Here is a 20663-nt window from a genome sequence, read left to right as displayed (position 1 = left end):
CTCTATGTGTGTCTCTCTTTCTGCATCTCCATGTCTTTCTCTGTCTCTGTCTCTCTGTGGGTCCTCTGTCATCTCTTGCTCTTTTTCAGGAATAACCGTAGGGGACATCGGGCCCAAAATGAACTTCGAGCAGACGGACAATGGTTTCCTCCAGTTAGATCACGTCCGGATTCCAAGGGAAAACATGCTGAACCGTTTCTCCCAGGTAAAGGGTCATAAATGCTAAATGTCAGAGGCCCCAGTCTTTATCTTTCAATACTGACTTGGAGCAGGCAGATTATAGTCTCAGGGGCAAAAGCTTCAAATCTGAGACTTGAAGAAAACTCATTCATCTGGCCAGCATTTATTAGGCCCCTACTGTATGCTGAGCACCAGTCTAGATAAGGGGTTTACAAAGTGAAAAATGAAAAGGTTCCTGCCTTCAGAAAACTTGCACTCTACTAGGAATAATGCATTCTGTGGAATATCTTTAGTGGAATCAAATGTCCATCCCTGTTTATTTCCAAAAATCAGGTGCCGCTTTGGAGGGATCAGGAGCTCAACATAATAGGTGCTTAATAAGTACTTCTTGACTTGGCTCTGGCTTTGTGCCTAGCATCTCGCACCGTGCCGGCGCACAGTAGGCCCAATATAAATGCTTGTTGGATTTCTTTCATGGTTTGAGTAAGGGTTATGTCACTTCCCAGGAGTGAAGGAAGCAAGCACACTTATGCAGATGGCTTCGCTTGTTTAAAAAATAAGCTTCGGCTTCGTATTTATCTCCCCAGGAGAATACAAGCTCCCCGAGGTCAGGTGAGACAGACAGGTCCTGCATTCCAATTCTGGCTCTGCTCCACACTGCCTGTGTAACTTTTACCAAGGCAATGGACATCCCTGAGCCTCAGTTTCCCCATCTGTAAAATGAAGCCATCAGACTGTTTCTTAAGGCTTTCCAGTTCTAAAGCTGTAACTCTAGAGAAGAGGCAAAGGGGGATTGTGTGCTCTGGTCTTTTCTTATGGCTCTCGCACCCCCAGATCCTATGGGGGTGCTGACGACAGGCCTTCCTCCTACTTCCTCTCTCTTGCATTCGGCGGGGCCGGCTCCCGAGCACTCAGTGCCCTCGGTCACTCGTTCTCTCCGTCTGGTCCCCAGGTTTTACCGGACGGGACCTACGTGAAGCAGGGTACCCCCCAAAGCAATTACCTCACCATGATTGTGATTCGGGTCCAGCTGCTGGCCAGCGAGTTCATCCCCGCCCTGATGAAGGCATGCATCATCGCCACGCGCTACTCCGTGGTCCGGCACCAGTCCAAGATCAAGCCCAGGTACGGAGGTGGCGGCCCTGTCCGTCCCCTCTCCAGCCCTGGCTCGTGTCTTCCCCTCCCCTGCCTCCCAGAACTGGCTGTAAACAGGGTGGCCACAAAATCACAAATCTCAGCTAGTCAGAACCTGTCCTATCCATTTTACAATCCAGGAAACTGAGGAGACCACAGGAGAAAGTGACTGCTCAGTTCCCAAAGGGCGAAAAAAGCCAAGGAAGGAGTTTTACTCAATCCTCTCCAACAAGTATTTCTCCATAGTTACTCTGTGCCTCCCTTGTCAGAATCAGGCTAAGCTGGGACATTTTGTGCATCCCTGGAGGAAATAAAGAGCTCCTGTCCGCCTTCCACTGAATTCTGGAGAACCGAGCTCTTCTAGGATGGGGTCAGAGGGCGAGGAAAGCATTATCTAGAGCTTCATTCTTGATTTCTCTGTCACCCCCACTTCTTCTCTCCTTCCATTGCAGCATGACCTATCAGACAGCCAATAAGCTGCCTTTTATTTATTATTTTATATATTTATTATATGTATATAGAATTATATATTTATTAAGTCCCTGCTGTGTTTCAGGTACCTTGTCAAGAGCTTGCAAGAATTAAGCAGGTTTATGAACCAGATGGACTAGAGCTATGCTCCCCAACCCTAAAGCCATGATTTAGAGGGAAGGAAAGAGAGGAAATAGGTCTAGCTGGGTGCAGGAAGGATTGAGTCTTGGGGGCTTCCCACCTACCCATCTGCAATGTCCCAAGGGCACTCCCAAGCCCGAGTTCACTCCCTGAGCAAAGCCAATTCATCCTTTTTCTCTGGTCCGCGGGAGCCTCCTGACATCTGCCTAAAAGTGTGGGGGCAGAAGAAGGGAGAGAGAAAATCCTGTCTTGCCCAAAGCAGAGGAGAGGATGCTGATGATAACGTCCCGAGGTTCAGTGTAAGATTTCCACATTTCCAGCCCCCTGTGGACAGCCAGTGGTCGGTCCCATCCTGAGAAAGAACCTTCTCCCACTGCTACTGGAGGGGATGTTGAGCACTTCTGTGATGGAATAGCTAGCTTACTGCCTGCTAGATTGGGTGTAAGAGCCTCAGCATCCATGGGCTAGGTTTTATCCAAAGAACATGGTCCGGGATGGGAGGGGGAGGGAGGAAGACAATGGTGCCCTTTTATGAGCTTAAATGCCCATTTCTCCTAATTGATCTGCAGCCCATTGCCACACTCCTGCTGCACTGACTGGCAGGAAGGGAGAAGCATGCCCTCCAAATCTGGGTTTAACAAAAGGCTCCCAGAGCCTAGTGGGGCTGCCATCTTTGCTACGCAAGCCAGGTACTTCTTCCTCTGATCTTTCCTCTGAACGGCTCTGCTTCGGGCAGCAGTTCTTAGGTAGTAGAGGAGGAAGCTGAGAAAGGCTGCGAGACGGGGCTGGTTCTCAGAAATCCTGGTTACATGGAGGAGCCAGGGCAGAGGCAGGATGTCATGGACTAAAAAGGAAGGGCCAGTCTAGGAGTTATCATTGGCTCAGTAAGCTAGGCAAGATGGGTTCCTGAGCCAGATAGACCAATAGGAAGCCGGAGGGCAGGATGGTGTGAGTGATGCAAAGTTTAGGCAAATGGGAATTGATCAGAAAATCTAGAGGTACCTAAGGAGTCCTATAATCAGCAGACATTTAGTATTTGTGGATGATAATTTGCTTTCTTCAGGAGATTATGTGCTAATGGTCAGCTCCTAGAGGGCAAGGAGTTCATTCTCATCACTCAACAAAGTGCCTAACATACAGTAGTCACTTAATAAATGCTTATTGATGGACTGATAGATTGAACAGCAGGACAAAGAAAGAGGGCAAACAGATTTGGGCCACAAGGGAGGAGATTTGGACCCTGAACTTTTATGGTCCCAGGAAGAACACTCCAAGTTCAGGAGATCGCTGAGAGACCTGGGATGAGGTGGTTGGAGCCCATGGGGACTGAGGGCTCCCAAAACCCATCCTCCTTTGCCCATTCTCCTCTTTCTTCTCTGTACTTGATTCCATTAAACAGGTGATACCCTAAAAGGAGACTTCCATAAAAGGAAAAACGATGTCCATTATATGTAGGCTGTGTGACAAGAACTATAGAACACATCCATGTTCTAGAGTCAGATTTCAGCCAGGTAGGGAAAAGGTCAGCCTTAGTTAGCCCATATTCAGTCCAGTGATTTGGGGAATTGTTTTCCTTGTAAAAGGGGAATTAATACATATTTTATCCTTTCTTACCAAGACTATATCTCTGTCCCTAAAGAACATTTCCAAAATCAGTGTAGTAACAGCATCTCCTCTGAGCCCTGATACATGAGCTTCATGATGGACGCAAGTATTTGATCTAAAAACTCTCCCATCAGATGACGGTACAGGGGGAAAGCAGCAGCCCCTAAGACAGATGCCTTGGAAGTCAGTCCTCCCCCTGACCTTCTGGTTATAGTTTAGTCACCTAAACTCTGGTGACTTTGGGCTTAATGTGATTCTCCTCAGCCCCCACATCCGTAGGAGGAGGCGTTCCACAAGATGTCTTCTGAGGTCCCTCTCAGTTGGCCATTCCATGTACTCATGGGACGTGAGCAAAACTGTGAACTTAAGGAGTCAGATTGAACCCCAGTCTTTCTGGGGAAAATGCTAACACTAGCACCCTGGCTTTGGTTCAGGGCCTTGCTCTGCTACTGATGGCTTTGTGACCTTGACCTTGACCTCAGGCCTATTATGTCCTCTCTGGACCCCTCCTCTGTACAATGGGACATCCTCCAAGTCTCTCTCCACTCTGACCCTCTGATCTGTGATCCATATAGAAGGAATAATAATACTTTTTACCAAATGCCTCAGACTTCTAGAGTGGAAGTCACAGTGACACTAAATGCTCACCAGTGAGAAACCACCTTCATCAAATGTTTGGGAAAGATGGGCCTTTGACTGATAACAAAAAAGGCTGAATAAAACTAGTGGAGTCATCAGAGAATATCTCAGCTGAGAGTTCCCAATGGCTGTCCGAGGTCAAACACATTGTAAATGGCGGAACCAAGGTTTGAGGCCGGGTCACTGGCACAGGAAAGTGGGTTGTGGCCAGATGTGCTGGCCCACACCTGTAATCCCTGCCCCTGGGGAGATCTGGGGGCTCTAAAACGCACTGGGCCAAGGGGATCTGGTATCGGTATGAGTATGGCCCCAAGTAGAATAGGAAGGGGCCATGTGAAGGGGATTCTGATTTCTGCCAGGCCACTGACTGGTCAATCAAGTCTGGGTCTCAGCCTACTTATCTAAGGGGCTCAGGCTACAGGAAGCCCAGAGCCCCTTCTGGATGTCACAACCATTATTCTATCAGTTCAGCCTCATTTCCTCCCTATTGATTTCATGCTTCATCATCTGGAGTCCAAAGAGGCAAAATTCACATGTAATGCTTCATAAGTGATAGCAAAAGATGTGGCAAGATGAACAGAGTGAGTTCCATTTTACAGATAGAAAAACTGAGGCCCAGGGAGCTCCAGCTACTGACTTGAGGTGACAGAACATGTTAGGGGATTCTTTTAATTGCTCTTAATGAGCCAACTATAACATAGAAAAAAACCACTTCACTGGGAGTCTGGAGACCCAGATTTGCAATCCTAGAGCTGCCTCTCATTGTGACCCAAGTGACCCTGGGTCTCCATCTTCAAAGACAGGAAATGACCCAGATGAGCCCAAGTCCTCCCACATGGGGCTTTCCAAGCCTGGCTCCCTGGGGAGCAACCACCAAGCGTCTCCACTTCTTAAGCTGTTCTGTAACTCTCCTCTCGTTCCCCTTCTCCCTCCATTCCCTCAGTGAACCAGAAGCAAAAATCCTGGACTATCAGACTCAGCAACAGAAGCTGTTTCCCCAACTGGCCACGGCCTACGCCTTCCACTTCATAGACGAAAGCCTCAATGAATTCTTCAAGAAATCCTATCAAGAGATAATCAATGGAAATATCACCAATCTACCAGAGGTGAGTCGGGGGGCCAACATTGCGAATATTCCTGCCGGCCTTTCCATCGTTCCACACAGAAGACCCCCTCTGGGTTTGCATCTCCCAGGAATCATTACAGCCCAGCCCCAGGGCTCCCATGTCTCCCAGACAGGGCCCTGGGCTCCCTTCCATCATCTCCCATTCTCTAGGTCTCCCTCTGTCTCTTTCTTTCACTGGGGTCACAAAGGAAGACAAAATAACATCCCTGCTAGTGCTTAAGGAGTTCACAGCTTTAGAACAAAAGGGCTCCTGGCCAGAGTTGCTGGGAGGCTCCTGCAGCAGTGCGGACAAGGGGCAGTGGTCATCTGTGAGTGGAGAAGAACTGAGATGGCCAGGGCTCCGAGGGCCAAAACCAGGAAGGGACAGATCATACAGGATCTTAGGGCTCTGAGGGCCAAAATCAGGAAGGGACAGATCGCACAGGATCTTAGGGTTCTGAGGGTCAAAACCAGGAAGGGACAGACCACATAGGATCTTAGGTCTAGAAGACGAAAGGACTCAAGAAGTGAAAGGACATTAATAAGAAGCATCAGAAGCAGGATTTGAACCCAGTGCTCCTCCATGAAGGGGAGTAAGGACCAGAGTCCTAAATCAGAATTGTTGCCTTGGCAAAGTGGACAAGTTCCATTCATTCATTCAATAAGCGGTTATTAAGTATATATAATGCATAATATGGGGCACTTGCAGGGAGCATGGGAGTTCAGTGAAAGAGAGAATGAGTATAAGGGAAAACTCTTAAATTCAACTTTTTCTGTCCAAAGATTACTCTTGGGGTGCAAAGTACAGTTACTGCCAGTATCCCCTAGGAGCAGAGATTGTAGGTGTGGACCACCACATCCAGCTGCTACATGCTGTTTTAACTAATCTGAGTTCGAATCCCAATTCTGCCATTCACAATACATTTGACCTCAGGCAAACAGTTACAGTGCTCGCCTGTGAAAGGTTTTAAATGCCCTATAAAGAAGGTCATATTTTACCCTAGAGGCAATAAGATCTCTCTGCAGCTTTTGGACCAGAGGAGGAACAGGAAAACCTAGCCTTGGGAATATAGATCTGGTAGAGAGTGGAAAATGGACTGGAGAAGAGACCACAGGCAGGGAGATGACTCAGGCTGTTGCCATAGTCCAGACAAGGGGTGGTAACAGCCGGCCTCTTGATGGAAAGAAGGGGCGAAACTTAGAACCACTGCAGAGGTGTATTGACAAGACTCGAACCTAACCACCTGCCAGGACACTGAGATAGACTTGTGCACTCCCAGGTGTCTGAGGAATCCCCAGAGTCTTAAATTAGCATCCTTTGGAATCCCATAATATGATGCCCAGTGTCTAAGGGACGGCCACTGCCACCTGGTGAACTCCCTTTCCCAAATGGCTTGCTTAGGGATCCCCCATCAATGTCTTTGCCAAGAAAGAAGAAGTTACTGATGATAATGGGTTTCATCTGACACAGGGTTGCTCCTTTTCATGCTAAATATGCCCACTTCGGGTTTTTGCCATAATTATAAAGACTGACTGTATTCTGCATCCCCAGAAGAAGCCATGTTTGGACAGAAGAAGTTACATTTAAGAGTTTTCCTTCATTCTCATTTTTCCTCCCGCTGCACTCACCCTCACCCCCATCTCCCCCATTCCCTCCTAAGTCCTGTCCATCTTCACAGCTTCACGCGCTCAGTGCAGGGATGAAGGCCATGATGTCAGACCACAGCATCCTGGGAGCCGAGCTCTGTCGGAGGGCCTGTGGTGGGCATGGCTATTCCCAGCTGAGTGGACTGCCCTCCCTGGTCACAAAAGTAACAGCCTCCTGTACCTACGAAGGAGAAAACACAGTACTGTACCTGCAGACAGCCAGGTATGTCCGAAAGCTGGTCGCAGGCCCATTCCCCAGGGAGTTGGACACCTTCCCAGGAATGGCCCAAAATGGACCCCTGCCTTAAAGGGAGCCCACCCCCAGGGGACAAAAGTAACTCAACTCCATAGAGTCCAATTCCAGAGCTTGAAGGGGCTTTGGAGAGAACCTATTCCAATCCTTTCATTTTAGGAAAAAACACACACACACACACACACACACACAGACACACACACACAAAGACTCCAAAAAGAATGAATAAGTGATTTTCTGAAGTTACAGGGAGTTCAATAACTTATGAGTTGGAAGAAGTCTTAGTCATCTTATCTCATTTGACATATGGAAAAATTGAGAACCAGGGAGAGGAAGCACCTTGCCCAGTCCCTCATCTAGACAGTGGTCAGAGGCTGGACTTGAATCTAGGTTTTTCCAGGGCACCAGACTGCTGATAGATGATAGATAGAGGGGCAGACAGAGAGACAGAGAAAAACATAGCTGGCTGACACAAAGCTCCTCTAGTGTCATTGTTCTGATGCTAGCTGGGCTGCAACAGCATGGGAGCCATGTTGCTTCCCCTCTGTAGCCATTACTGGGGGCCTGGGGAAAGGCTCAACATCACAGAGCTCAGGAATAGTAACTGGAGAATCTTGGGCAGCCTCAATTTCCTCCTTTGCCTCCAGAGCACGTGCAATTGGAACTCACAGATTCACACTGATTTGAGGGAGACTTGATCCCAATTTTAGAAATTTTTACAAATGCAATTTTACTCTTTCCTACTATAAGGTGATGGCAGCCTAGTTCATCCAAGTGAAGGAGATCTGGGTCATTTAATAGCCTCAACAGCCAGAAGATCCTATCTGGGTGGACTTAGGCTACATTTATTTTTGGGGGGGAGGTTATTAAAGCTTTTTATTTTTAAAACATATGCATGGGTAATTTTTCTTATTTTTTGTTTTTGTTTTTGTTTTTTGCTGAGGCAATTGGGGGTAAGTGACTTGCCTGGGATCAATGGGGAATTTTTCAACATTGACCTTTGCAAAACCTTTGTCCCAAATTTCCCCCTCTAGCCCTCTCCCTTCCCTAGATGGCAAGTAATCCAATATATGTTAAACATATTAAAATCTATAGGCTACATTTATGAAATCCAGGACAGAATCCAACAAAGGCCGATCTCAGTGGCTTTGCTCAGGTCAAAGCACATCTGGAATATTACGCTCAATTCAGGGCACAACATTGTAGGAAAAACACTGACAAAATGAGACAGAAAAAGCCCAGCAGGACGGCTGAGTCAACTTGAAGTCCTGTCATTTTCTCAGAGCAATTTTGTAAATGTTATCTCATTTAATCCTCACATCAGCCCTGGGGGGGTAGAATCATTTCCCCATTTTTCTGATGATGAAACTGAGCCAGACAGAGGGTTTTAAGCTACAAGACAAAAGCTCTAAGGTCACTGGCTCAGTCTTCTAGTATTTAAAGGGCTTATCTGCTTGACAGGACAGCCAGACCTCAGAACAATGAAAAGAAGCCACAGGGGCAGACTCCGGCTCAGCGGAGAGAGCCTGTTCCCAACCAAATAGAGCCGAGCAGAATGGCTGCTCATGGTGTAGAGAGGCTCACTCAGACTATAGTTAACAGTGGGGGATGAGCAAGGGCAGCTCTGCCCACATCAGGTGGGAAACTGGGAAAAGATCCAAGGCTCTCCCTTTGGCTCTCGGCCTCCACTTGTATTTGTAGAGAATCCTGAGGGAGCCGGCCGAAGGGCGGCTTCCAGACGGGAGCCAGGTGGTCGCTGAGTGATTAACGAGGGCCCAGAACACCTACTCTCCCGGCATCTCCTTAGGTTCCTGCTAAAGAGCTTCCTACAGGTCCAGTCTTCCCGAGGCGCTGCGCCCCTGCCTCAGTCCATCCAGTATCTCGCTTCAGCTGGGAGCGACAGGTGTCCAGCGCAAAGAACGGCCGACTTCCTCAGCCCGGCCCTCTACACGGAAGCCTTTGCCCACGTAGCAGCCAGGTCAGTGGGACGGAGAAGCCGGGCACCTCACGGAAGGGGCAGGTGTTCTTTCCTTCTCCTTGGAAACCCTTTCCTTCGAATCCCCCAGCGTCCCTTTGTGTTGGACCAATCTGGAGATGGACGTCCATGAAGAGAGAAGGGGGAGGGAGAGAGATGGAGCGCAGACAGGAAAGGGGGAGAGAAAGAGAGACAGAGACCGAAGGGCAAGGAAGACAGAGAGAGGGAGAGACAGACAGACAGCCATGAAAAGAGAAGAGGGAAAGGGGAAGAGAGAGAAATGGAGACAGACAGGGATAGAGACACAGAGAGAAACAAACGCAGACAGAAGGGCGAGGAAGACAGAGGGAAGGAGAAACATGAAAGGGGGGGGAGGGGAAGAGAGACACAGACAGAGACACAGAGAGACAGACACAGACACAGAGACAGAGAGACATGGACAAGGAAAGGAAGGGGTGGGGAGTGAATTGCTAAACAAGACCCACAGAGCTTTTCATAATCAGGTTGCCAGCCACACCCTGCCTGAGGCCTGGCGGGCACTTGTTGGCACTCATGCCCACCAGGCCCAAAGGTCAGGCCCTGCCCGACCGAGGGGAGACTCTCAGTCAGGCAGAGGCAGACACCCGAAGGCAGGGACAGAGCCCCTGCCCAGTGCTGAGCCCCAGGCCTGGACAGTAGCCTGAGGACAGGGGCAGGGTCCAGGCCCCCAAGTTGCCTCCTGCTGGGAGGATTTTCAGAGGGCCCTCACTCAGCTGGCTCGACCGGCTCCCAAAGGCTCCAACATTTCTGGAAGCTGCGGGTCTCTGGCCCAAGCAGGGCCAGTGGGGGGCCGGGGGCCGGCGTGTTCACTGAGTGACCGGCCGAGGTCTCGCACTGTTCTGACCGTAGGCAGGGCAGACAGGACAGGCTTGGGGGGGGGGCTTTTTCATGAGGCTGATTTTCTTCAAGTCAAGATGGGTCAAGGGTCAACTGCGTGCCCGGCACTGTGGACATAAGAAAAGGCAACACTAGGCCCTGCCCTCGGGGGGCTCCCATCTCCGGGGGGCAGCCGGCAAACAACTCCGAACCCATGACAAGCGGGACAGATCAGACACTTTGTAAGGATGAGAGAGGGACAAGCCGGCGCTGCCCGGAGTTAGGGAGGAACCTCCTCGTCCTTGGGCCCCCCAAGAGCCGTGGGCGCACCAGACCCAGACCCGAGCCGGGTGGTCTGCCCACCTTAGGGCAAGGTCATCACCCAGGTCATGAGAAGAGATGACAGGTCCCAGGTCTGAGAACTGGCGCCGTGGAACTAGTTCTAGTACCACCCCTGTGCACAGAGGCTGTGGCTCTGTAATCCGGACACAGAAAGAGGGTGCTCTTGTGGGCCCCCCTTGCAGAGTCTCCCCCAGCTGCTTCCCTCTGGTTGGAGCCTCTTATTTCCAGGATTATCTCCCCACGGGTTCATTTGAACCCGACAGCTCTGAGGCAGAAGGGCCAGGAAAGGCTTCTAGCTGCAGGAGGGATTTTAGCTCAGAACTGAAGGAAGCTGGAAAGGGATGAGAAGGGGAATCCCAGGACTTGGTAGGTGCTTTCCCCAAGGCCTCTGGGGGGAACCTGGCTCCTGAGAAGGCCTCGGGTGAACACAGGAGGAGGCCAGGGGTAAAGCTGGACATGGAGGAGAGCTGGCGCTTAACGTTCCAGGCATGGGGTCCCCGGCTCAGCCAAGGCCAGACGCCCACAGCGTCCGGGCCAGCAGAGACGGGTCCGATGAACGGACGCTAACCCACGCGCTTTGTTTTTGCCTTCTGCAGGCTTATAAGGAACTCGGCTCAGAAACTACACACTCTCACCAGCTCTGGGACTGACCAGTACGTGGCATGGAACCAGACGGCCATCCTGCACCTCCACGCAGCCAAGGCAAGTCCCTCCCTGGCTAACGGACACCTCTCTGGCAAGCTCTTTCTGCTGTCTGTCCTCTGTCTGTCTGTCTCCTATTTTTGTCTGTCCTGTTTTTGTCTCCATCTTCTATCTCCATCTCTCTATTTCTTGTCTGTCTCCATCTATTTCCCTCTCACTGTTTCTGTCTGTCTCTCTCTCTATCTCTCCTCTGTCTCTCTCTCCCTCTCTCTTTTTGTCCCGTCTGTTTGTCTTTGTCTCTAGCTCTCTGTCTCTGTCTCTTTCAGTCTCTCTGTGTCTCTCTCTTTGTCCCTCTCTGTCTCTGTTTCTCGGTTTTTCTGTCTCTGTCTCTCTGTGTCTCTTATTTATGTCTATCCCTCTCAGTCTCTCCATCTATCTCTTGTCTTTCTCTGTCTCACCTACAGCTACATTCAGGGCAGGGAAAACTGTCCTCCCCTCTGCCAGTTACTTCCTCCTCCCTTTTCTGCCAAAGTTTCAATATTTTAGTTAGCCTGAGCTGGCTTTGCAGGGACCCCACTGCCCCACAGCGAAGCTTTATTGGCTTCCGGCTGTTTTAAGTCCTCACTTCCAAGGGCCCAGCAGAGCAGGCTTTCAGGGTCCTGATCCCCCCCACACCCCCCGCCTCCTCCTGGGTCCTGCTGGTGTTGCATTTCACTTCAGACCACTCTGGCTCCCCCCTTGCCCAGTCTGAAAGCTGCTCCCTCACTCAGAGATAATTTATCAAGCACCTACTATGCGCGGGGCACTGTGCTAAGCACTGGGGATATAAAGAAAGTCCCAACACAACTCCCTGCTTTTGTGGAGTTTATTGTTGTCACTTGTCCTTGGTTCTCGAAGAGACCCAGGACATCAGAGAGGGGATCCAACAACATGCTCGGGATCTGGATTTCAGCGGGGGGAGGGCTGGGCCAGGTCAGCTGCCTCACTTTCCCCTCCCGTGGCCAGATATAGATCAGGACGGATGGAGACGGCCATTAATGAGCTAAAGGAGGGATTAGTAAAACTATAATAATGGAGAACCTCAGTCTGACCCTCTCAGACCTGGATAAATCTAAGCATGTCCTACCTCCTTGCACTTTTTCATGGAGCTCACAGATGTGGCCAGGGTAAGATGGGGGCAGCCTTAGGGCGCAGGACGGGCTTCTTTCAGAAGGTGGGGCCGCAGCTGAGCTTGGGGGGGGGGGGCCAGGCCGGCCAGGAAACGCCCAGAGCCCAGGGCAGAGAGGCCGGGGAATCCCAGGGGTCGGGGAAGGGGCCGGACCGTGGAGCTGTGGAAGCCAAACCCAGGGATTTCTGTTTGATGCCGGCCTGGAGGTAACCGGATAGGAGGTGACACGTCAGCCGTGTTTAGGAGGAGCGCTCTGGCCGCCCGCTGGAGGCCGGTCTGGAGCGGGGAGAGCCCTGAGCTGGGGAGACGGCCCAGTGAGCTGCTGCAGTAGTCCTGGCACCAGGGGCAGCCCTGCCGGCAGGCACCGGGAGGGTTCTCTGAGGGCGGAACTTGGCGTCAGAGACGGGAGGAGGGGCTGGGGATCACACCCAGGCTGGCGGGGCTGGGGAGGACGGAGCACCCCCGAGACCCAAGCATCTTACCTGGGAGCCCGCTGGGGGGACACTGCCACCTTGTGGCGCCTCAGCACCATTCTCACCTCTTGGTCAGAATTCTGCTGTCTGCTGGTCAGGACCCCGGAGAATAAAGCCTCGGCCCCTCCGCCGGGCAGCTGCCGTCCCAAGGGACCTGGATCGAGGGAGAGCATAAGTGCAGAAGGAGAGAGACACACAGGGAGAGACTGAGACAGAGAGAGAGGAGAGAGAGACAGAGACAGAGAGGAGAGAGAGACAGAGAGAGAGAGACAGAGACAGAGAGAGAGGAGAGACAGAAAAGAGAGGAGAGAGTCAGGGAGAGGCAGAAAAAAGAGAGCTAGAGATAGGAGAGAAAGAGAGGGGGGAAGGACAAAGGGAGGGAGGGAGAGAGACTCAGAGATTCAGAGACACAGAGACAGAGATAGAGAAGAGAGAAACGAGAGAGGAGACAGACAGACAGACGTTCAGGAGAGAGGCACACCCTGGAATCCCGGAGGACCCTCTCCAGTTTTCTGCTTCAGCCTTCTGCACCAGGGGGCACCCGGGTACCCCAGGACCTGCTTCTCTGCTTCCCTGAGCAGCTGGTCAGTGCCCTCTCCCCTCTGGCTGTCACTTTGTGGGACCAGAGGTCCCCCAGCCCCGCCCTCCTCCCCTCCAGGACCCCCCACCCAAGGAGTCCTCAAGGTCAGCTCATGGAGACGCAAATAAACTAAATGCTTTGCAGAGAGTGGTTTGGGGACGTGACTGAAAAGTCCCAGAGTCAGAGAAACGCCCTCCAGGCAGAAGCTTCTCCTCTTCACGAATCCCAAGGGGCCCAAGTGGGCGATGCCCGAGGGTTCCCGGCCCAGGAGAACTTCGAGAGGGCGGTGCTGCTAACGGAACGTTCCCAAAGCGGCCCGAGCTGCTCTCCCCCGCGCTCCCCGCACCTGATAAAGGCAGCAGGCAGCGTCCGTGGGCAGGCCTGGACTCCGCACCTTTAACACTCCGAGGCCTCAGTTTCCCCATCTGTAACAGGCCGGACGTTTCCAACGTGGCTCCCGCTCCCACCCCGGCTCCTGTGACTCGGTTCTACCCTTCGCGGTCGGCGCCGGGCAGTGTGGCACCTGCCACTGGTGCGCACGGGGTTAGGGGGTCGGGAACGCCCAGCTCAGACCCCTACTAGCGTTGGGACCCTAGGCACTCAGTTTCCCCGGCCACAAACTACCGACGATGGGAATGCCGGCGGTGCAAGATGGCACTTTGCAGGCCTGGAATCCTGACACAAACCTCAGCTCCTCTCGGGGAAGGCAGGAAGAAAATCTGGGTCACGTGGCCAGCGAGACCCCAGATCTGAGACGGCCGCGGCCCACCCGGTCCCCGAGCATCTGGAGCAACAGCGAGGCAGAGGAAGGAAGGCTCAGAATGGCCGAGCTGAAGAAATGGCACAGAAAGGAACATGGGCTGGAAAAGCGCGAGAGCAGGGGGCTGTGGGAAAAGCCTCAGCACACGCCCAAGAAGCCAAGGAAGCAGCAGCTGCTCCGGTTCAGCCCCTCAGCCAACCAGTGGCTCCCACGTGCCCAGCACCGCCCGAGGCTCAGAATGCGAACCAGAGCCTCCCCTCAAAGATCTTCCGCTCTGCCAGAGGGACCCAGCATGTTTAAAAAAAGGAATATGGTGGGGGGGCAAGAGCAGTCCCCTGGGGGCGCCAGGGGCGGCCCTGGACCCAGCCTGGAAGCCGGGGGTGGGGGGGAGCCAGATCCGGCAGCCGGAGCGTGTGCAGAGGCTCGGAGACGGGAGGCAGGTGGGGAGCAGCAACTTGGCGGGGAGAGGAGTGTGGGGATGTGAGAAACACCGTCTGCAGCCAGATTGTGAAAGGCTTTAAATAACCAGCATTTTCTCCTCGGGGGGAGAGGGGCTAGAGACACACAAGCAGGTGCTCACAAACATGATGATGGCAGCTGTGGGGGAGGGTGGGGAAGGGGGGCCGGGAGGAAGGGAGTGAAAACCACTGCGCGGCCGGGATGGGAGACCAAGGTCACGGGCGGAGCCAGTAAGATTTGGCCCCCGTGTGGGGCGCAGGCCGAGAAGCCTCTGAGGACCCAGACCCGGGGGACTGGGAGGACGGATGTGTCAGCAGAAAGAGGGAAAATGTGATCTTGGACGTGTCGAGATGAATTTGCTGATGGGACGTCCAGGAAAGACGTCTCGTAAGCGATTATTGAAATAGGCCTGGAATTTGAGAGAGAAGTGAGAGCTGGGTCTCCTTTCCAGAGGTAACTGAGACCGTGGCAGAGATTACTGAGAGGGGGGTGTGGGTGTGTGCACCATATAGTACTGTTGACTTGTATTATTGAACTTGCCATCCTCTAAGACCCCCAGATCTTTGTCCTATAAAGTGGCTTCAAGCTGTACTCGCCCCTATCTTGTACTGGTCATTTTTTAAACTCAGATATAAAGGTTTAGAGGGCTTCCTATCAGGAGTAATATCACTAGATCTGATCCAGGATTTGAGATCTTTGGGGATCCTGAATCTGTCATCCACCATGTTAATTTTGTGAATTCTGCAAATTTGGAAAGCCAAGGTATTGATAAAAAGGTTAAGCAAGGGCAGCCAGCTGGCACAGTGGGTAGAACACCAGCCCTGAGGTCTTCAAATCTGGCCTCAGACACTTAACACTTCCTGGCTGTATGACCTTGGACAAGTCACTTAATCCCAATTGCCTCAGCCAAAAAAAAAAAAAAAAAAAAAGCATACAGGGTCATTCATAGGCCTCCCTTCAAATTGATACCGATCAATCAACGAACTCACCAGATAGGCAAAGATGCCCCAAAAGCGCACATTAATGCGCTGATAGAGCTCTGAGTTGCCTGGCCACTTCGGAAAGTAATTGATCCATGAAGCTTAGACCCTGAAGAGATCAAAGAAAGAAGCAAAGGGACCCTACAGACACAGCTACTTGGAGCAGCCATTTTGCAGAAGCAGAGAACCAGAAACCAGTGGGGCAGCTGTCAATCGGAAAAGAGCTGAACAAGTGATAGTATTTGTAGATAACGGAATACCACTGTGCTCAAAGAAATGCCCAAAGGGATGGCTTCAGAGAAGGCCAGGAATGGACTTGAACGGACTTCCTAAAGTAAGCAGGAACAGCTTCCATACAAGCCAACATTTTGAAGACAATTTTGAATGACTTAGGAAATCAACACCGTGAGCAACTAAGACTCCAGAGAGCACGTTCCTCACTCTCTAGCAGAGACGACGGGTTCAAGAGAAAGAATAAGAAATCTGGGCTTTGGAAAGAGTCAGTTCAGGAGTTTGCATTGCTCCGCTGTGCATATTTACTGTCAGACTTATTTTCCTTTTGTAGTCGTTGATGTTCATTTGGTGTGAAGGGAATTAGTGGTAGAGAAAACAGATGCTTATTGATTGAAAACAAAACAAAATGGGTGGGGGGGGATTGACATTGATAAAATTATGTGATTTGGGGCTGTATAAATAGGAGTGTCCAGAAACAAGGAAGTGATTGATTCATAAGACGGAGGACAATCGAGGTGGCAAAAGGCTTTGAGTTCGTATTATAAGAGGTTCAGCTTAAGGATGTTTGACCTGAAGAAGAAAAGGGGACATGATACCTGTGTTTGAATATTTGAAGCCCTGTCATGCAAAAGAAAGGTTGTGCTTGCTTTCCTTGGTTCTAAAAGGACAAAGCCAGGAGATGTGACTAGAAGCTTCAAAGAGGTCCATTCAGGTCTGAGTTCCCGAATCGTTAGAGCTGCCCCAAAGCAGGATGCACTGCCTTGGAAAGGGATGGCTTCCTTCTCTCCGGAGGCCTTCGGGCAGATGCCAGATGACCATTTGTCAGCTCGTTGGCGTGGCTCGGCCATGTACTCGGCCATCTGGATGGACCCAGAAGTCTCTTCTAACACTAAAATTCTTTGATCCTGAGATTATCCCATTCTGCCACATCTGGAGTGTTTTGTTTGGTTCTGGGCACCATATTTTAGAGAGGACACAGGAAGCTGTATCCGGTAGAACATGAGCAAGATGGGGAGGCGACTAAAGACCTCATGAGGACCAGTTAAAGGGATCTGCCATTTGGCTACAATCAGTGGTGACAGAACTACCGGCTTTAAATATTGGAAAAACTATCCCGGGGAAGTCAGATTAGATTAATTTGGATCGGTCCTAGAGGGGAGAATTTAGAACCACAAGTGCAGATTACAAGAAAATGGCTTGTTTCTTATATTTACAAAAACCAAGGCAACCAAAAACCAATCATGGAACTGTCCAAAAGACCCTGTTGCTTCAGGGGACGGTGAGCTCGCCCTCAATCCAAGTCTCCAAGCAAAGGCCATAGGTCCACTTATTGTAGACCTAGAAGAGAAAATTCCGGGCTTGGCCCAGAGCTTCTTGAGCTTTTTCACCATGTTTTTACCACAGGCCTTTTGGGCATCTGAAGCCTACAGACCGCTTCTGAGAATGATGCTCTTACATGCAGAGAATAGAATCCATAAGATTAGGAAGGAACCCAGTCTTAGGATTTTCAAAGTATTTTGAAAAACAAGTTCAGAGATGGCAGCTTCTAACCCTGCGGGCCCTGGTCCCTAAGCCTCCTTCCAGCTTTGACCATTGTGCAGCTCTGAGCAGAAAATGCTCGTTTCCCCCGTTCTCTGCGTCAGCCAGAGAGCAACTGGGGTTGAGAAGCAAGGGTTCGCTCACACAGTTGCATCTTTTCTAGGCTCACTGTTACCACTTTACTGTGAAAACCTTCGTGGAATCTCTAAGAAAACTTGAAAAGGAACCCGAGATCTACCAAGTAATTAAGCGACTCTGTGATCTCTACGCCCTACACGGCCTTCTGTCCAATCTGGGCGACTTCCTACACGATGGCTACATGTCTGGGGCCCAAGCCGACCTGGCGACCGAGGCCTATTTCAGCCTCCTGTCTCTGATCCGGTAAGTGGGGAGAGCCCCCCGAGCATGGAGTGAGAGGCGGCGGGGGGATGGCACGGCTGTTCCCTTTTTTCATTATGATTACTGCCAGCGTTCCGATAGCAACTAGGGATTTGCAAAGCATTTTCACGTGTTCTCCCACTGATATGTGGCACCAACTAATTCCCCCAAACAGGATCAGGAAGAGGATATTTTCGTGGCGTTTGGGTTTTGTCACGCTTGAGAGGGAGGAAAGAGAAAGGAGCGTATTCTTGGTAGCTGCAGGAGAGAGGGAGAGGTGGCAAACGGCACAAAGGGCTGCTTCCAGAAACACAGATTTCATTAAGGGAACAAGTAGGATTCCTGGGGGAGAGATGGGAAAGACCCAACCCATTCTAACGGCTTTACGGAGACGTTTTACACCATGGAACTGGAAGATGGCATCTCCCTAAAGCCGCACAAACTGGCGCTGTGACTGGACAAGCCACTCGACCTTTTCATGGTCTGGGCAGCTAAGACCATAAGCTGCAAAGTAGCTGCCCTCCTGTGTCAGGAGACTTCCCTGTACCGAGAAATCCCAAATCCAGGCCTTCTCTCATTCCCGGATACAAGGAGAGGGGCCTAGTGGGGAATCTGCCGTCAGCAAGCTCTAATAAGGAGATGGCGGCGGCAGAAACTGGCCGAGGACAAGGCTAAAAGAAAACTATTTCTCAAGAAGGTGTGTGTGTGTGTGTGTGTGTGTGTGTGTGTGTGAGAGAGAGAGAGAGAGAGAGAGACAGAGAGAGAGAGAGAGAGAGAGAGAGAGAGAGAGAGAGAGAGAGAGAGAAAGGGATAGAGAGAGCCAGAGACAGGGAGAGAGACACAGAGAGAGAAGGAAAGAGGGGAGGAGGGAGGGAGAAAGAAAGAGAGACAAAGACAGACTCACAGACACAGAGACAGAGAGAGTCAGTGCATGCAGGAGAGAGCCCTGGCTTAGCTGGAGCCAGGAAAGGATGGGTTTGGGGGAATATGCACTAGATCCCATTTGGCTCTATTTTCTGGTCCTTAGTCACTATCCCAATTCACTTGCACACAAATCCCATGCGCCCCCCTCCTCCCAGACAAATCCCTTCATCTTTCTGGGGCTCTCTATGAAGCGAATGGGCTGGTCCCTTTCAGCCTTAAATCTAGAACCCAACTAAGCCAAAGGCAGAAGGGGGGGAGCACTCAGGAGCCAGCTCTGCGTGTTCCCGGCTGTGACCCTTGGCTGTCCTGGGGGACATCCGGGGTCCCATGGGGCTCTAACACTGCTAACCCAGCCTCCCCTGACCGAGACCCAGCGTGCTTCACTGCAGGGCTGCAGGGAATTGGGGGAACATGGTGAACTTTAGACAAACTCCACGGGATCAGGTTCTACCAGAGGGCCTTTTATCTTCACGTGTTTGCTATTCTCCTCGGCTTCTGTTGGCGGAAGCTGTCTGTTGTCACGCAGCTTTAAAATTTTCCACCAGACTTTCAAAATGGGATAAAGAAGAGTTCATGTTTGTTCTCAGCTCAGGAAATTATATCGACTCCTGTTACGGCGTGTTACCTCTGTACAAAGGCGTTTCGAAGCGATCAATGAGTAGGCAAACACGAATCCTCCTTTACTTTTGGGGGTGGCAATGGGGGAGAGGCAAGCCAGAACCTATGCCGTAACCTGAGCTGGGAACTCGTGGCATGAAAACTCCCTCCACTGATGCTGATAGCAATTCCTCTGTAACTCAGTCTTAGAGAGTTGCCAGGACCACCAACAATTTATGTGACTTGTACAGGGTCACACAGCCAGGATGCATCAGACTCGGATCTCGAACCCGGATTTTCCGGGCTCAAAAGCCATTAATGTTTTTATTTATATGTCACACTGCTAATAGGGGACAAAATTTTAAAGTGAATGGGCATGTCATATCACCATATCCATTTTATAAGACATGATATTTATAATAGTCATAATACATGATATAATACAGTGATAATGCTATTGGTGCTTATAATATTAATAACAAACTGAGTTAATTATTAATAATAACCCACTTTTACATCCTTCTCTAGAGTTTAAAAAAGCTTTTTTCTCACAAGAATCCTACAAAATTGATATTCAAGTATTTTTCCACTTTACAAATGAAAAATATGGGGCTCTATACAGTTGTTATATTCACAACTTAAAAGAAGAAGATCCAGGACTTGAACCCGGACCTCGGATCTTTTTTTGTATTAAACAACAAAGATTGAAAAAAAAACCTGAGATTCACACAGTGCCATATCAATATGTGTGAAATAAGTTTCTTAAATTTATATTTACTAAAATTATATAATTATATAAAAATATATTTATATAAATTTCTTAAAATTATATTCAATAAGAACATGTCTATGTTCTTATTGAATAAAACAGATAATGTTGGAGTTTTCCTAAATATAGGCACATTGCTGCCTCCATCATTTTCTGCCCTCCTTTCTCTGAGCCTCGGTTTCCCTAACTGGAAAATGAGGAACTTGACGTAAATGGGCTCTCCATCTATTGTCCCATGCTCACCCCAATACCATTTCCCAAATTATAACCAAATCAACTTGAGAACAAGTCACTCCTTTGGTCCATCCTCCCGATAGCAAAATGGAACAGAGCCGCACTCAGTGATCTGAAGTGGCTTTGGATTGGGCAGAATCCCAGCTGTCTGGGGGCCTGAGCAGTGTGAAGTCCCCTGAGGCTGGTCTGTTTCCGGGTCTCACTGAGGACTCGCTTCCCATAGAATGCTTCTTTCTGGCCGGAGCCAATTTTCTGCATTCTTCTACACTGAGACCTCAGAGGCCATCTGCTCCTCCGCTGTACAAAGCTGGGGCCGGGCGGGATGACCTCTGCGTTGGCCTCTAGAGCAGCGACCCCGAGTCCTACAAAGTGAGAAAGGATTCGAATGTGGGCCGGAAATGAGCCCTACATCTGCTGCCCCGAGAACCGAGTGACTTCACTTGAACCTCCTGAGAGTACTGGCCTCCAATGATGCAGCTGGAGATTCTGAACAAATGGGTGTCAGGTCAGCAGAAGATTGGTGAAATCCCAGATCTGAGGGCAAATTTTCTAAAACTAAAGCAGCCATCGCCTGTTTGG

The 20663-nt window shown here is 50.5% G+C and overlaps 1 protein-coding gene across 1 annotated transcript in view; it reads left to right on the top strand.

The window, feature by feature from the left end:
• The window catches only part of ACOX2 (acyl-CoA oxidase 2), a 48853-nt gene that overhangs the window by 18990 nt on the left and 9200 nt on the right, over positions 1 to 20663 (top strand). The window contains exons 7-13 of the mRNA XM_051979836.1: positions 90 to 205; positions 1133 to 1305; positions 5114 to 5276; positions 6955 to 7145; positions 8983 to 9153; positions 10944 to 11049; positions 17346 to 17563. Coding sequence (XP_051835796.1) covers positions 90 to 205; positions 1133 to 1305; positions 5114 to 5276; positions 6955 to 7145; positions 8983 to 9153; positions 10944 to 11049; positions 17346 to 17563 — 1138 coding nt within the window. The remainder of the gene's footprint in view (positions 1 to 89; positions 206 to 1132; positions 1306 to 5113; positions 5277 to 6954; positions 7146 to 8982; positions 9154 to 10943; positions 11050 to 17345; positions 17564 to 20663) is intronic.

Source organism: Antechinus flavipes, chromosome 1 (assembly GCF_016432865.1).
Source record: "Antechinus flavipes isolate AdamAnt ecotype Samford, QLD, Australia chromosome 1, AdamAnt_v2, whole genome shotgun sequence".
Classification (NCBI taxonomy): Eukaryota; Metazoa; Chordata; class Mammalia; order Dasyuromorphia; family Dasyuridae; genus Antechinus; species Antechinus flavipes.
Note: the sequence above shows the minus strand (reverse complement) of the source record. Positions and strands in the feature narration are given on the sequence as shown.